The following is a 17217-nucleotide window of genomic DNA, read 5'->3' on the forward strand; positions in this document are numbered from 1 at the left end:
CCTAGAAAAGTTTTGTAATGCGGGCTCGCAGAATAGACGACAGTTATTTACAACGTAAATTTCGAACAACACCGAGTAAATATCAGAAAGCGTGGATGATATTTCACAGATGGCACGACGAAAAATACCCCTAATATATCAATATAGTGTTTTTTAATACAGGAAATTACTAACAAGGAAAATACTAGTGAGAAAGTCAACTTGATAAAATATCGACAGTGGTTAATAGGGCTAGGATTTTTAAGCCCTAAAAACCAACAGAATATGCTCCACCAGAAATGCACTTAAAAAACTCAAAAAGTACCGCAAATACCTTCTCCTCTTAACCAGATCATGGCCCGCCACAATGTCTCAATGAAGAAATTTTGGGTCGGGAAATTTTTGGTTCGGGTGGTCGAGGAAGACCTGGGCCATACTGAAGCTGTGCATGTATGTGTTGCGAACCTAACGTGAAATCTGTTTCTGTGTATTGTTTTTTATGTGTGGTGCTGCCATCTGCCGGCAATTTTTCTAACTATGAATGAAGTGTAATGATTGACTAATTGTATCGTTGCAGGCCCGTTGCTCTCTACCGTAGATACCTAAAAATATGCATCTAGGCTAAACCATATTCGCTTAACAAAAATACGGGGAATCACCAATCATTGCCAAAAATTATGCTAGAGATACACAAATCCAATCGTCGATTGCTGCTGATGTCTCTAATAATGGCCAAAAACAATGCGGAAGGTACGTAAAATTGCCAATTATTGCCGATGTTGATGAAAAATCTCCAGTTGCGGAAAATGAAACTCAGGAAAAGAAAGAACGTAAAAGAAAAAAATCTTTAATTTTGAGTTCTGCTGAAAAATGCAAAACAATGCTCTAAAATATGAAAACATGCCTTGAATTCTGAAAATCATAGAAAAATACCTAAAAATTACTGAAAATCATGAAAAAATGTTCTATCGCTTGAAAATAGCGGAATATGCAAAATCATAAAAAAGCAGTCATAAAAATTTTTGCCCAAGGGGTTAAAGATGAAAAATATATGCTAGTGTTGAAATTTTGAGTTGTAAACACGTATATTCATTAATTCGGTATTTGTTAATAACACTTGAAAATAAAACCAAATTTACTCCAGTATAATTAATGTAATCAAACTGTATTTCATAGTGATTACACACACATAACATAAAACTTTTATTAACTCACTCAAAAACAAAAGCATGTTACACACATTCACTATACTATCATGAGCTATAGTTGATCTGATCAGTTATTATACAGCTATTTCTCCTGAGAAGTGAAGACTGTCTTTTAGTAAGCTCCTGTGCATGTGGCTCAGACCGCAACATCATGTTGCCCCCCCCCCCCCCCACACGCTCTTTATGTCAGAAATATGAATGTGCAAATTCTTGGGGGGAAAAAAGAACTTGGGAAATGACGTTTTGTCTTTACAAGTTCAAAATACATGAAGATTTTTTTTTTCTTTTAAATTTCGGTGGGAAGAGACAAAGACCGATGTTACAAACAGGTGATGTAGCCTGGGCTGTTCTCAATTGGTACGGTATGGTAGGGAGTGAACCGGCATCTATGAAAGGTATACATAATTTTACAATAATTCAGAATTGATGAATCGAAAATTTGGGATCCTTATTTGACTTAGGCCATACATGCTTAACTCATGGCTCGTGGACAAATGTGGCCCTCTGAGTCATTTGATGTAGCCGTGACCTCAAACCTTATTTGGAAAAAATGAACTAAGCAGCACATTTCCAAATCACTTAAAGGCCCTCCTGCACATTAACAGATCATCAAAACTACTCATGATACATTTACAGATATTTTAGTTGGCCCGGAACACGTTTTGAAATCAATGAAGTGGCCCGCACTCTCCTAAAGGTTGAGCACCCTTAAGCTCTGTGCACAGTCCCCCCCCCCAAAGATGTAACTAGCGAAGTATAACAAACACAAAAATAATGCTAGGATTTTGTGGGGGGGGGGGGTTTGTGATTTTGCCCTCCCCCCCCCCCCCACTACAAAATTTGATAATTTTAAAACAGTTTTTTTTGTTCCTGCTTAAAATTTGTCTCTTCCATAAGTTTCCTACCAGGAGCAGTGTTGCTCTCCATACCCAACCCCTCTAGTTCCAGTCCTGAACTCAGCTCTGACCACACTGTGTGGGCCCATTTCTGTTTCAACATGATCAGGCAACGCAGTCCACGCTGCTTCTGTTGCACATAGCTGGGTTTTTTTGTTTGTTTTTTTTAAGTTAATGTTCTCAAATTGGACTGTCTGAATCATCAATCAAGCCTTGACAAATCCCCATGCAGAATCTTGCAGATGATTCGGAAAATCGAATATGAGTCAAGTCACAATAGCCAAAATTGAAGTCAGTACTAGTCTCCACTCCTTTGTGAGAATGGCATACTATTTTCATCCAAATGTTCCAGAAATTGGTGGATACCTTGCCTAGAAGAGCAGCAACTGGTATTGTGCTGAAAAATGGACTCACTGGTAATTAATTTCTGATGTATGGGCTTGCAACTTGAAACATCACTGTATCCGCTACTACAACAAATATATTTACATCGAACTCACACAAAACATGCAAACATAATATATGTACATATAAATGTTGATTTCATTTACAAATATATGACTTCAAACGAGATAATATCAGTTTGAATGGAGTAAAATACGACGACTAGATAAAGTCTCAAAATATTATTTTGTTTGCAAAGCTGTCAATATCGTGTGCTTCGCAGTAAACTCCTACCAAAATGGTTATAGTTGACTTTCTTTGAGTTCCTGTATTTGCCCCAACTTCCAAAGGGTATAATAATGGCTGTGGAATTGTCGTCTGAAGCAAATTGAAGAGCTTGATCAGTGACAAAACCTGCGGCTTCGACTGGGTCATGACAGATGTTGACTGCATCACAGATTTCTTGATCATTCATTACAAAATTGATACCATCTGTTGTGAGGATTAGGAAAGCGTCCCTCCCATGTTTGATCTGTAAGAACACGTAAATATCAGAAAAATTTATATTAAAAACATCCAGACCGGATCATCAATTTTTACACATACATTGAATTTACATTCATTTATCCTATACTTAGTGAACATAGACAACTCCTCCCCCAGTAATGTATTTTTTTCCCATCTGGCAGTAAGCTTAACACGAGAACGACAGAAGCAGACATTTAAGACCGCAAAGATACTTTGACGTGATTACACCCAAACAACTTTTCTCAGGTAGTTCAAATCTCATGACTTTTTTCATCTTGTTAAGGCTCTTAGACCAGGATTGTTTTATAAAAGAACTTTAGTAAAACTTTCACAGTGTAATCTGGCCTTAGATTCTTAAAATATAAGTGCACTAGGTTTCTTAGTTTCATGATAAAATGAAGTTCTACCTAGAACGAGAGTAGCGGTCATTTTGATCACTGGAGATATTTAACTAATAAAATTGCAAAGCATGCTGAAATGAACAGTCTTCTTATGCAAATATGAATGTTGAAGGGACAGATGTTCTATCCTGGTGTTTATTTCTCAGTAGTACCCATTTCGTACCATTCAAAAAGGTACACCTTTGTAGAAGTTTGTCGCCGTATGTTCTTCTATTCATTTACTAGAAAGTTCTAGAATTATTGAAAATTAACTAAGAAATGTTCTTGGAATTAATGAAACATTTCCAGAATTAAATAGTCTATAAGGTTTTCGCGGCCATCATTTGATAAAAATTGTTTTTTCGGGTTCGAAGACCGTCGTCCGTTTGAGTTTGCTCTCATTTCCAGAATTATTGTAAGAAATGGGTTTTTTTTTCAGAACTAATGGAAGAAACCTTTTCATAGATGATTGCATTAGACAATTTGCATCCATAAACTAAACATTCTACACATTTTTACTGTCCCTTATCACCAAACATCAAATACTCTACAAAATGGTGTTTCTCCCTTTCATTATGAAAACTCAGAGAGTCGTATTATACCAAAAGCAAAACAATCGAATTAAAAAAGAATACTTGGAAGTTATAATTTGACTAGGTTCACTTAAATAAATTGTCCTTTTCTTTGCAAAATATTGTCAGTACTGATGCATTAAATCCAATTCATTATCAATGAATGTTGATATGGTCTAACTCTCAGTGAAGGGCTCAAATTTATGAAGTGAGTCTGTCTCAGAGAGAGAGATTCAGAGTAATGATTCAAATAGATTACGACAGTCTCAGCCCCTTGTTTAAAAATGGTTGAGAGTTGATAAAACCTTGTGCAACCTATCTGTGAGTATAAAAAACTGAAATGTGCTGAATGCTGTTTGGAATTGGCAATAAATTGTAAGTCCCGGTTTAATTACCCCTCGTGTGCAAACAATGATCATGGCGCGACAAAAATGATCACATGATTAAAGCCTGGCGCCTATTTATATATTCTTTATTCTTAATTAGGAATATCAGATATATAGTGATTCATGCACGTAAAAAAACATTGGGTTAGGTTCGTATGTGTGTGTTTGAGCCCATATTATCGCCTTTAGGGCTGAAAATATGGGAAAATTTGTTGGTCCCGTAAAATACTGGACAATCAAACAAACTTACACAATTTACCCCTCCTGTCACATTGTCCTGGATTCACGCCTGTCCCTAATGCATTTATGCTGTCAAAATTAAACGTGTTTCATGTTCTAGTGATGCTGCTACACGTACCAGTCTTCCACGTTAGAAGTGAACGCAGCAGATGTCTGAGCTTTTGTGAAAGAAACTATTGAGTTGAAAATCTGCCTGCTCTCTGCTGTGACTGCATGTGATGCCTGATGATGACTGCAATATAAAATGAGCAGAGGTAAGTGATGCGGCCCTACTTCTGGAAGGTAGAATGAATTGTCTGATCCAGTGATGTTATTAGAAGCCTTAATCATTTTTTGGCAGCACAAAACCTGCCGCCTGCAAAACTGTAGAAGGGGATGATTTCGTAGCACATATTTTGTTTGCTCTCAAATTTCTTGCATACTGCAAAATATTTCTGTCTAGGGCAATGACCCCCTCTCCCCCCACAAGTTTTGCCTAGTTATGATCACTTGGGTTTTACAAGATCATGTAACAATTTTATAGATTTTTCAGTGTCTCGAACAAGATTTTGGGATGATAAAAACTGTAACTTACCTGCAGGTACCTTGTATCCGGCTCGGGTATAACACCATAGGGCTTCAAATCCAAATCTCCCAAGCTCCTCGTCATTGCCAATCGCCCATTCACAAGGCTTCTGCCAAGGCTGTCGACACGTACAACTCCTCCTGATTTCAAGATGCGGTCCTGAAGGTGAATATAAAATTCCCCCATTATGTCTATGAAACAGAGACAGTATTTTAAATATTCAAAATAAATAAAAAAGTTTGTAAATTTGTTTACAGTTAAAACCTCCAAAACAATGGCTATTAATGGAACAGAGAAAAGGTACACACCATAGGCGGAAATAGACATGAAAGGCTGGGAGGGGTGGGCATGCAGCTGCAGGGGCATGATGATGGTAATGCCAATTCATATATATGCATGCACATTAGATCATCAGCTCATGTCATTGCTGCTGCAAGGAATCCCCCCCAGTGGGGTCTCTGCCCATGGTACACACACACATTGATCCACACACATGAAGTTAGTAGAGATCTCAGCAACGAGATAAGTCTGGTCGGAGAGTCCTGGCATGCATTCATTAATTCAGCTGGTTTTTGCACAAAAGTGAGAATTTCATGAAGAAAAATCCATGGATGGCATTCTGAAAACCACTAACGTAGGCAAAAACCAGTACCGTAGAACCTCATTATAACATATTAATAGGGGGCTGAAGGTAATCTGTTTAACCCTTTGAAAGGCAGACATTTTTCCAAAACCTTTAAACAGGTGGGACACCATCTGTCCCACCTCCCTTCAAAGGATTAATAGCAAATAATTCTTATAAGGGTGTAAAATTAATGTAACAAGGTGTACATCAATGAAAGCCCAGTAGTTAGCTACAAAAAAAAAACAGTTTATTGTTGGTCAAATATAAAACAATCTTCAACACAGGTTGAATTGAAGAAGATGTGCATGTATAACACTGCATTAATCTTGATTGTTCTGTCTGGTGAGAGGTATGAGTCATGCAGCACATTCATTTTCATGCAAAACAACACAATATAATCAATGTTTAATCACTTGCTTGGAAATGTAAAACGCTTATCTTTATCAGATAAAAATAAGAATCTCTTATTATTGTTACAAATTCTTTTAACTTCCATTATAATGGGGTTCTACTGTACTCATTTTCGTGTGTGTGTGTGTGTAAGGCTCAAGGAACCAAAACTCCTTTACTGTGACTCCTGAAGGTTATTTTCTTTCGATAAGAATCATTTTTCTTGAATTTTCATGTCCAAAAGTGGCCGTGATTTGGGAAAACTTGTTCGGAGATTTACCTTAATGTTATACCAATGGGATGCTGTCTGTTTCAAGAAAATGTGGCCACTGTTCATAGTTTACCATTGTTCAGAGGAAACTGTTATGGGACCCTTTACCATACATGATTTACAATCACGGCAAACGATCACACTTCCCAGGTTATATTTTACATAAACAGTACCATACTTGGTCTGACCATAGGATCTTTAAAAAAAGAATCCTTAACTTTAGCTTTTCACAGAACCCCTTTGCAAAAACAAAATTAAGACCACAGATCTCTTATACCAGTGTTTCTCAACCGCCGGGCCATGACATCAATTGTACCAGGCCGCAAGAATATATTCATTACCCTTTCATTTTTCAAAACATTTCCACGAATAACTAATTGGTTTATTTCACTATTATGGTATATATTATTTTAATTTTTCAGTCTAAAAATCATACAAGGGGAAAGATGAAAAACCCTCCTAGAGAGAGTTCCAGAACAAAGGCTGCCAGTCGCAATTGTAAATTATAAGAATTTGGAACATCCCTCTTCCCCTTATCGCACTGAAAATCCTTCGTTTTGTTGCAAGGCCCAAAGAAAGGGAAACATGGCTCTGGCCCCCTCCCCCTGAAAACTAGTATTTTTAATTGCATTTTTTTTCTTTTCGTATTTTTGAGTATCTGTCTCCATGAAACCCAAACAATACAGCAGGGGTGTGGAATGTTTTTCATGCTCTCCGTCCCTTTTCCCCAAAAATATCCTACTGCTTCAGGGCTCTCTGTTGACAACCAGATGCCCCTGTTGTTTGCATGTTCACGGTTTGCCAATGTCGGCACCACAGAGAATGTCCTGATGACACTAATGTCATGAGAAAACTCTGTATCCCACGTTCTTTGGAGACTGGAAAAACATCTGTGCTACTCGCCAAGCTGCATAACTTCAAAGGGGAATATGTGTGAAGGACTAGGAATTTCCGGGCAACAGAAAATCACCTTCGACCATTGGACCAGTTATTTATGGCCAGTGGTAAAAACCTCTAGCAGTTTTATTATAACGATTTAGTATGTGTTCTCAGAAATAAACGAAGTATTTTACATATGCGTGGCAAATGTCAGCGACTAATCAGTGAAGCGCCTGCTGTATACAGAACATAGTGTGTTTTGAATCAGTCATCAAGGTGCACATAACTACTGGTGATAACTCGAATACTGTTTTCTTTGCAAAAACTCTGTGAATTACGTGTTGCGAGAGTTTTCATTTTGATTTCTTTTCCAGTGTCGTATTTTTCATTTGTCCAAATGATAGGTTCACAAATCTAAATTTTTGTAAAAAATAGAGAAAAGTTTAAGTTTTAGAGTAGAAAAATAGCAATCAAAATTTTAAAATTTATCAAGTTACACAATCTAACATAAGCATCTATCGTGAATATACCGAAAAGTGTAACAAAAACGAACAATTTTCTGCTCTTCAGCGGACTTTTATGATGAGTTACGATAGACAAATTTTTTTTTATATCATTACCTTCTTTCTAGCTAGGATTAAATACAAAGTTTGATCGTAAAATATATTTTACACTAATTAAGTTATTAAAAAGTGCTAATAAATAAGTGCTGCGTCGATGTCTGCACAAAAAAATTCCATTGCCCACTACGAATGAAAACTTCATATTGTTACACACTACGAGAAATTAGTCTACAAAATTGAATATTAAGACATTTTGATTGATTTGTGATCAATTGAATTTTTTAATGAGGTAGAGGCGCCGAAATGAAGAAAACATTGAGGGGGCTGAAAGTTGCCATTTGTCCCGGCCATTTATATAGGGCTCAAGCCCTTATGCAGGAGAGGGAGTGGAGCATTGTATATTGATTATTGATGGCTCAGCCACCTCGTAAAATATAATGGGGTGCTCAAACAGCCTCAGTACCCAGGTTACGGCGCTTAAGCAATGAGGATGTTTACTGCAGTTGCTGATGAAACGCTTCATTTATGCTTTGACTTCTGCACGTTAATTAATACATTACCAAAAAAAATGTTACATCACTCCGCAAGATAATAATGGATTCAATTCATTAAACTGGTTTTAATTAAAAGGGTTTAATTAATTAATTAATTAAATGGGTTTTTAATTAATTAAATAATTAGCTCACAATCAAAAGGTAATTGGTTGTTCATTAATTATTAACTTATGAATGAGTAAGCTATTCCAGACCGGGTCGTAGACTCATAGAAATTTGATTCACTGGGTCGCAGTTCCAAAAAGGATGAGAACCACTGCCTTATATAGTAGAACAGAGGTTTTTCAACGTAAAACTTCTAACCTTGATAGTTATAAGACTGTCCTGTGGAACCCTTGATGATAGTAAAGCTATTACACGCAACTCATCCTCAATGGTTAAAGGGCTCCACAAAGGTAGAGCTGGCAGGGCTATACCATGGGAGGGGGTGGACAAATTGCGTTATTTTTATTTTTTACAATACAAATTCACTATAGAGGATGCCCATCAAAAATCTGTCTAGGGAGCCTGAGTTTAGGTTGTGGGGTGCCAGGTTTGCAGGAAAAGGAAAAATTTTATTCCAACATGAAATGTGCCCTCCAACTTTTTTTCACAGATAGGGAGCACATTCTACTTTTTTTCATCTGCACACACCTGTTGTTTCTCTGTCCATATAATTGCGATATCTGTGTGGAATGACAAAATAACATACTACTTTATGGGGAATTTTTTTCTATGCAGCAACTAACTGCACGCACCGAAGCATTCATTCTCAAACTCTAAACGTCCATTTTTTGTAAAATTATTCACCATTGAATAAATGGTGCCATTCCTTGATACTTTTGTCCACAACCAATAAGCAGGTGAAAGTAAAAATTTATCAGTAAAAATATGTCTGAGAAAATACTGAAAATAACTATAGGCAGCACAGTCTTCTATCACAATAAAAAACATTGTTGAAGTAGAACTTCTGCTGCCACCTATCAAATGAAAATACAACTGTTATACAGTCAAATACCGTTACAGTGAAAAAAATCTCATTTTAACAAAGACTTTTCTAATCCCCCTTCAGATAAATTTACATAGGAACTATGCAAAAAAACTTGGAATGCCTTTATAACAAAATTTCGTTATAACAAAGTGATTTCTCCAGTCTCTTGGAGTTCGTTGTAACAGGATTCGCCTGTAATTCTTTGATTGAAATTAAAGACCAGTTTTTGATTGATGTACCGCATAAAAAAAAACAATATGGTTTGATATCAATAACTATCTATTATGCAATGATAGTAATTAAATTATTTAAATTGCTTCTGAATTTTAACAGTTGTTGTTTATGCGGTGTAAAACAACGTAAGTAAACCCACAAAATTTAGTCATCCTGAGGTGCTGCTATCAGTACAGTTAAAAAGGATTAAGTCCGCCTTAGCTTTGTCCTACTCTGTGGGTTTTATTTCAATTATTTTATGACACAAAAACTAAAGCTTAAAATTCTGAGGCAAAAAATAATAATTTAATTGATATAATCACTTAAAATTATTTTACACAATACCATTCCCACACTGCTTTTGTTTTTTTTTATGCACCACATTAACCAAAAACCAGTTAACAATTTCAATCGAAAAATTATAACTGTTTTTATTGTTTGGTGGCAGCGGAAGTTCTATTCATTGATGTTTCTCATATGAAATAAAATAGTGTATTGTTTAGTTCAGGGGGGTCTTCAAGCTTCCAGAAATTGCAGGCCGAATTCCCATGAAACCCACAGGCCAGTAAGAAGGCTGGAGAAACTGTGACAATGCCCCCCCCCCCTAAAAAATTCACTTATTCTGTAATTTCTTACAAATTTCGATAATTTCTTGTTTGAAATAATCTGCAAAATGGGAGGAGGAACACCCCCTTTTTCTGAGCATAATCCTTTAGGGGGAGGGGGGGGGGGCTCTTAGAAAAAGTCTGCCTCAGGATCCCGAGAAGGCACACTATTTACCCCTGGCCACCAAGTTCACAGCCCCCACATCCTGCAACACATGCCCCAGGCCAGATTTTTCACATGGAAAGGGAGCTTCTCTGTAATGAATTTGTAGTGTGAAAAGAACAAAAAATTACGAGAATAATCTTGGGACTTGCAATGAAGCCCTGGCAGCCCCACACTTGAGGAGGACCATGACTAACTTATACTGAAGCACAATATTTAGAATTGTAAGATGGCATCAGATTTTCATAAGGACTTTATATAATGTACAGTGACAGATGGATCCATCCCTGGTCCAGCTAGATGGGCTGGTCTGGCTATCCCATCACATGGTTTAAATGATGGACGCACAGGGTCCTTGGGGCCCTGTGAAGTCCCTCCTTAGCACCAGAACAGAATATAAAGTTTTTGCCAGTTCCTGGCATCGTGAGTTTAAGTTTTATGCCTGTTCTTGTTCGTAAACGAGAAGAAACAAGGGGACAAGTCCATCCCTAGTACCACCAAAATAAAAGTCTTTATCAGTCTTCAGGCTTTTACCATAACTAGAGCCCGGATTATATGCACTAAAAAAGTAGCAAAATATGCTCTAAAAATATGCAAATATGCAGTTATAAATGCAAAATGTGCACTTAAAAGGCCAAAACATGCACTGAGAATTCCAAAATATGCATTAAACACCTCAGAATCTGCATTAGAAATCGTGAAAAGTCAAAAATTCCGAAATATGTATAAAAAATGAGAAAATATGCATTAAAAAATCACGAAAAAAAAAAGCAGATGTGTTTTTAAAATGCATCTTTTCTATTTCTTAGTGCATATGTGTTTCATTTACAAAAAAATATCCCCTCATATATATTAAAAATATTAAAGTTTTTTTAGAAATAGTGTCAAAATTCATTTGTTACTGCTATTTTCGTTATTGAGCAGCTATAACAAACTGAAAATTAAAAAATGACTGAATAAAAAATATGTAGAAGTTATTTGCATATCTGGTGTATATATATATATATATATATATATACCACATATGCAAATAACTTCTACATATTTTTATTTGTAGAGCTTTGGTAGAGCTAAAAAAGGCTATTATATGCATATGTGGTATATATATATATATACCACATGTGCAAATATCTTCTACATATTTTTTATTCAGGCATTTTTAATTTTACAGTTTATTATAGCTGCTCAATAACGAAAATAGCAGTAACAAATGAATTTTGACACTATTTCTAAAAAAACTTTAATATTTTGACATATCTCTAGAGATAGCGTTACAATAAAATGGTTAATATTTGTAAAATACTTTATAAATATGTATTAATTCACTAAATTTCACCTGCGGGGGAAAAACCGATGTTATGAAAATATTATGAACAATTATATAAAAAAAATTGAGTTGGCTTAAATAAAACTTCAAAAATATGCACATATGCTGAAAATTCTTTGATTTTATGCATTTATATGGATTAACGCTAAAAAAGGCCATTATATGCATATGCATATAATCCAGGCTTTAACCATAACATTTAAACACTATAACCATTCTGATTCACCATATATACGAACATTTCAATGACTTGTTAGTAATCGAAATGCTTAATTGGACGAAACCGAAGTGGTGGAGCTGAATGTTAAGCAGTTCATTTTTTTATTATTATCACAAAATGGTTCATACTTTGAAAAAAAAAACCATCATCATACATCCCCCATAAATCATAATAATCAGTCTAGACAACAAAAAAGAACAATAAAATAACTACTTTCTCTGATTTAAGGTCAGCTGTGTGATCAGTTGTCAGCTTCCTGACATCTCCATTGCGACAAAGCAAAGCCCTGCTATCTCCGACATGTCCGAGGTAAAGCTCCGCACTGTTCTTCAGTAGACACACTGTCGCTGTTGTACCGGACATTGAGACATCTTTTCCTAGAGAATGACCGAAACAAAGTCTTGTATTACCATTGATTGACAAGATTTTTTTTTTATAACGAGACACGTAAAGAAGACAGATAATTACTTGTTAGCTGGCATGATAGAACTGCATTCAAAATCGGGAAAAAGTCACGAAATGAGATAATTAGAGCTTTTTCGAATTTTTAGGCTACATTGCATTGAAATTTCTATTCAACCTTTCTTTCTTTCAAACCAAGCACAACTCAGATCTATCTCCATGGGCGATTTACTACCCAGTGAATTGTGCCGGAAGTGTGTGTGTACCTAACAGTCTGAGTGTATATCTAGTGTTGTGTTTTACTTTTCAGTGCTGCCATCTATATCTCAGAAATGAAGTGAGTGAAGTGTAATGATTGAATATCTGTACTGCTTATAGGCCTGTTGCTCTCTGTGGTGAGAGTTTTTAACCAGGAGATCAGCTTGCATTCCATTCAACCTGTCTATCACTTCAAGTAAAAATCATGTAAAGGAGTAATGTGAAGGGAAAACAGAGCTCATATTAATGTGTTGTATAGGTTTGGCTTCTCTGTGCTTATTTGTTAATAATAAATGCGGCAATTTCATCTGTGTTTAACGGCATAACACATTAAGATGGGCTCTGTCCTTGACTTTGCATCATTTCTGCAGATCTTTGGTACTACAGCGAGCAAAATGTTGAATGGAAGTTCTGATCCATGTTGGCCTTACTCCCTGAAAACTCTAATGACGTGAACAGTGTCGTCTTAATGCATGGGCTCACCCGGGTACCACCTGGAGACCTCAAGAAAAAAGAGGCCTCACAAGCTAATATAAATAATAATAAAAACTAATAAAGCTAAATAATACAAACTTCTGTGCACAGACGTGAAGAGACATATTTTTCTTTTCGATGCTCAAAAAGCCCAATTAAAAATGTGGGATTACTGCCAAACAAGTGCACAGCAGAGAATCTACTCTATTTCCCCAGAGCAGAATGTTTTGAACTGTCCTGCAACGAGCCCTCAGCTGACTGAAAATGTTCCGCAGTAGAAATTCCCATACAATAGTATTTCTTCTCACCACAATTTTCTTAAATTTCTTCCGGATTGTTCTGCAGATGGGCCCTATTTGAACTAAACTTTAACCCTCTAGCTTTGGACAATGTGAATATCATATTCCATGTATTCTGAAAATTTCATGGGGTATGCTATTATCGTGTTCTATATATAGCAGATGAAAATACCATCCATCATGATTTTATACATTTGGGCATTGAAGGGTCAGACATGCACCCTGCTTCATATCTCAGAGAAATATCAAAGTGTGTTCAAAGAATAGGTGCATAAGAAAATTTATTATTCCATGTGGAAAATAACGCAAACAACATTAGGTATTTCTTACATACATATATACAATAAGTAATCTGGAAAGGAAATTTTAATCATACACTGTATGAGTTACCAAGTCAGTAACTGTATCGATATTCAACAATGCTATAATAGCACAATGTCTATAAGAATAATCAATACATTAAACAACTGTTTGCATAGACTGATACAAAAGAATGTCTGTCTCTCAGTCACCAAATGGTGAAATTGGCAAATTCATGTCACCAAAGGGAGACATTTCAATTGACTCAGTGCAGCGTCATCTATCGACAAACTTTTTAACTACAGATCATTGCCACTGGGAACCATTTGAACTGCAGATGTATACACTGTTACTGGAGGGTTTAAAATGCAGAAGATACGAAGGAAAAAGCCCCGCTCAGTGACAGCAATTGTTTTCTCTCTAGGCCATACATTCAAATGGCAGTGAACTTGCAGGTGTATCTTGTAGACATTCTTTGCTGCACATATAAGTTCCAGTGGGTCTGCCAAGCCCGCAACCCGTCCTCTCTAAGCACTCCTTTGCTGAAGGTGGTCATCTTAAGTCGAGAGTTTTGTGGCCTCCTTGGCAAGGTTGTTGGCCATTTCATAACGAAATATGCCGATATGAGCTTTAACCCTGACTAATTGGACTCTAGAATTAGTGGATAAAATTAAAAAAATATATCTCTCATACATTACGATGCTTGGAACATGTGTTTTTGATTGATAGCAGACCTGAAATGCTGTCTGTGAGGATTAACACCCGTTTCGATAAGTCATGTCCTTGTAACGGCATTCAGAATTGTGTATATTTCAGCTTGAAAAACAGTTTGCCTTTGCAAGCAGCCCGCTTCGTGGTTCCTCGATGGACCCAGAAATTTTCATAAGGAAAGATTCAAAAACCTCCCGCTGCTGGAGGGTTAACAACTTTATCAGTGATGACAGTAAATGTCTCACCTATTATATTATATTGGGTACAAGTTGAACTGAATTGTTAGTATTAACAATAATAAGATCAATCATGATACATTATCAGTACACAGTGTGTAAACAATTGAGATTTGAAAAAAATCTCTGGACTTACTCGGGCAATTGAAAACAACATGCCTAGCATACCCATTGTTTACTTCCTGGAAAGAACTCTGTAGGATCGACTGCAGGTCTTGCTCGCCTCTGGCAAGCCAGTACATTATGTGCTCTTCCATCTTCTCGCTGCAATAGTCGGCACACTCCGGACCTCCATGTCCATCATACACAGCTATGTACAATAGATCTGGCTTCAGCTCCTTGACTCTAAATCACCACAAATTTAATTAAAAATAACTATAATTAGTGAAGTAAACAGAAAAAAAGTTCTGGTTACTGTATACTCATATCGATTATAAGACTGATCGAAATTCAAAGAATGCACAAAGGTTTACTTGTATCTGTCCTCATTGGAATTCCTACGTCCAGTTACTGTTGTGACGCCGATATTTTCCACTGATATCTTTGGTACAGGCGTCCCATGTTCGATGCTGGCTTGGACAAGGAGAGGCAGATCGATCCTGTTGTCCCAAGTCCCTAAATTATCAAAATTGACGGGCTCCTCTCGAGCTGCCTGGGGTCGCTCGCCCTTGTGTGGAGAATGGGACTTTGAGGATATGGTGGAGACACATCTATGAGGAGAAGCGTCTAGTCTGCAAATAACCTTCGACAGAACACCAGATCGGATAAGGGCCGAAGCCATATAATTGAGAGCGATGGGTTTTTCCCTCACCTTGTACGAGAGAAAAGTGAAGATTAGAGAAACAGCAGTAACAACCATCTTAAACGAAATGACAAAAAAAAAGTGCAAAATATTTGTTATAGTACAATAAACAAGCAAGGGCGTACTTATGAGGGGGGGGGGGGGGGTTGAAGTTTATATATATATAAAAGGCAACTAGTTCGAAGAAGTGGCAAATTTGTTCAGCCAAAATTGAATAGTCCACAAATGCAAAACTTATATAGCCCACCACCATAGATCCGTCTCTGCCCAGAGAGTGAGGGGAGTAGGACAGTGAATGACCAAACAGATGACCTAGAGGAAGAGGGCCCAGGTCAGTAATCGATCAAAAGCTTATGTAAACATGTGAATGGCCAAAAAAAAAAACCTAGAGCATGTGCAAACACGTGAGTGATCCAACAAAGTGAGGAACCATGTAAGTTAGTGACCAAAAAAGGTGACCTAGAGCAATGATTCTCAATCTTTAGAAGCCCATGGCCTAGTTTCGCCTACTTTTGCAAGCAGAAGGCCCAGTCAAATATGACTAACGGGAAATGAATTGGGGGGGGGGGAGGAAACGCCAATACCGCCCTGGTATGAATGATGTCAGGGTCAGGATGTTGAGAAACTGGCCTAGAGCATGTGTAAGCATGTGAGTGACCAAAAGAATGGCCTTGAGCATGTGTAAGCATGTGAGTGACCAAAAGAATGGCCTTGAGCATGTGTAAGCATGTGAGTGACCAAAAGAATGGCCTTGAGCATGTGTAAGCATGTGAGTGACCAAAAGAATGGCCTTGAGCATGTGTAAGCATGTGAGTGACCAAAAGAATGGCCTTGAGCATGTGTAAGCATGTGAGTGACCAAAAGAATGGCCTTGAGCATGTGAATGATCAAAAGAGTGAGCAGCAAACTGGGGGAGGGGGGCATGTAAGTCAGCGACCGAAAAAAGTGACCTAGAGAATGTATGAGAATGGGATGACTAAAGAGATACTTTTTCGTATTTTACTTTTTAGGGGGGAGATACTTTATAGCTTTTGTTCCCAAAAAATCCCGATCGCCAAAAAAGGATCGCCACAGACCTTAAACTCTTATCTCGGCTTATGCGTTCAGTTGCGTATTTGAAGCCACATACACAACTGACAGCTCATGTAATAGGCCTATAACATAGCATATTTATTATAAGTTACATTAAACTCACCTTTATCAATGGTAAATTGACTTTAAAAGAGTGATATTATAAAGCGACCGAGTCTTTGCGTGGACGGACGTCTCGCGAATCTCTTCTCTGAATTTTGAAGAAAGTTGATGCAATAATCAAAACAATTTTCAGCTTCTGTTTACACAGATGGGATCCAGCTCAAGTCACCGACAAGGAGAACACCACAGACAATACAACAATAATTATACAGTCAAAAACACCACAGACGTTGTCCTGTAGAAATCATGAGAGTGCTTTCATTTTTTCCGGAATTTCATTGATATAAATTTAGTTAATTAAATTCTTTAGCATATTTCAAGGCATTCGTTCAATGATATATTTCAATTTGTTCAGTTCATGGTAGGGTTACTATATTTTGAATCAGAAAAGTGGACACAACAATCGAAACCATGCTGAAATTATTTACACGTCGTCGCAACAGATGACGTGATTACGCAGACAGAGACCAACAGTTGTTTCCTCTATCAAAACAACCATTTTTAATACAGGATGTCCCACAAAGGACTTTTAGATTTTGAAATGAAATAATTACAAAACAGTGATTGGTAGAGGAATAAAGCAAATCAAACAAGTTTTTTTTTTTTAATTTGAAAGTCGTGAT

At 36.9% G+C, this 17217-nt stretch overlaps 1 protein-coding gene across 2 annotated transcripts; it reads right to left on the reverse strand.

The window, feature by feature from the left end:
• Positions 1-1169: 1169 nt before the first annotated feature.
• On the reverse strand, positions 1170-16764 carry LOC149081520 (protein phosphatase Mn(2+)-dependent 1K-like). 2 transcript variants are annotated; one of them, XM_089238455.1, is made up of 6 exons: positions 16596-16764; positions 15072-15409; positions 14735-14943; positions 12132-12295; positions 5148-5297; positions 1170-2999 (listed from the first exon to the last, which is right to left on the reverse strand). In XM_089238455.1, exons 2-6 carry the CDS (start codon positions 15377-15379, stop codon positions 2730-2732), a joined length of 1101 nt encoding a protein of 366 aa, XP_089094581.1. In that variant the 5' UTR covers positions 15380-15409; positions 16596-16764; the 3' UTR covers positions 1170-2729. The 2 variants fall into 2 exon arrangements, with proteins under 2 accessions (XP_089094581.1, XP_089094582.1); XM_089238456.1 differs by having other exon boundaries at positions 2585-2999; positions 15072-15404; positions 16592-16674.
• Positions 16765-17217: the final 453 nt, after the last annotated feature.

The sequence above is a fragment of the Pholcus phalangioides genome, unplaced genomic scaffold, assembly GCF_987345545.1.
Source record: "Pholcus phalangioides strain wild (caught in Gottingen) unplaced genomic scaffold, Ppha-v1.0 ptg000010l_1, whole genome shotgun sequence".
In the NCBI taxonomy this organism is placed as follows: domain Eukaryota; kingdom Metazoa; phylum Arthropoda; class Arachnida; order Araneae; family Pholcidae; genus Pholcus; species Pholcus phalangioides.

Excerpts from the sequence above, each read along its gene's own strand:
- LOC149081520 (XM_089238455.1), bottom strand. The coding sequence starts at position 15,379 with ATGGCTTCGGCCCTTATCCGATCTGGTGTTCTGTCGAAGGTTATTTGC. Across the intron at positions 14,944-15,071 it reads TCCAATGAGGACAGATACAA|AGTCAAGGAGCTGAAGCCAG; the intron begins GTAAACCTTTGT and ends GTGGTGATTTAG. Across the intron at positions 12,296-14,734 it reads TGTTGTTTTCAATTGCCCGA|GAAAAGATGTCTCAATGTCC; the intron begins GTAAGTCCAGAG and ends GTCATTCTCTAG.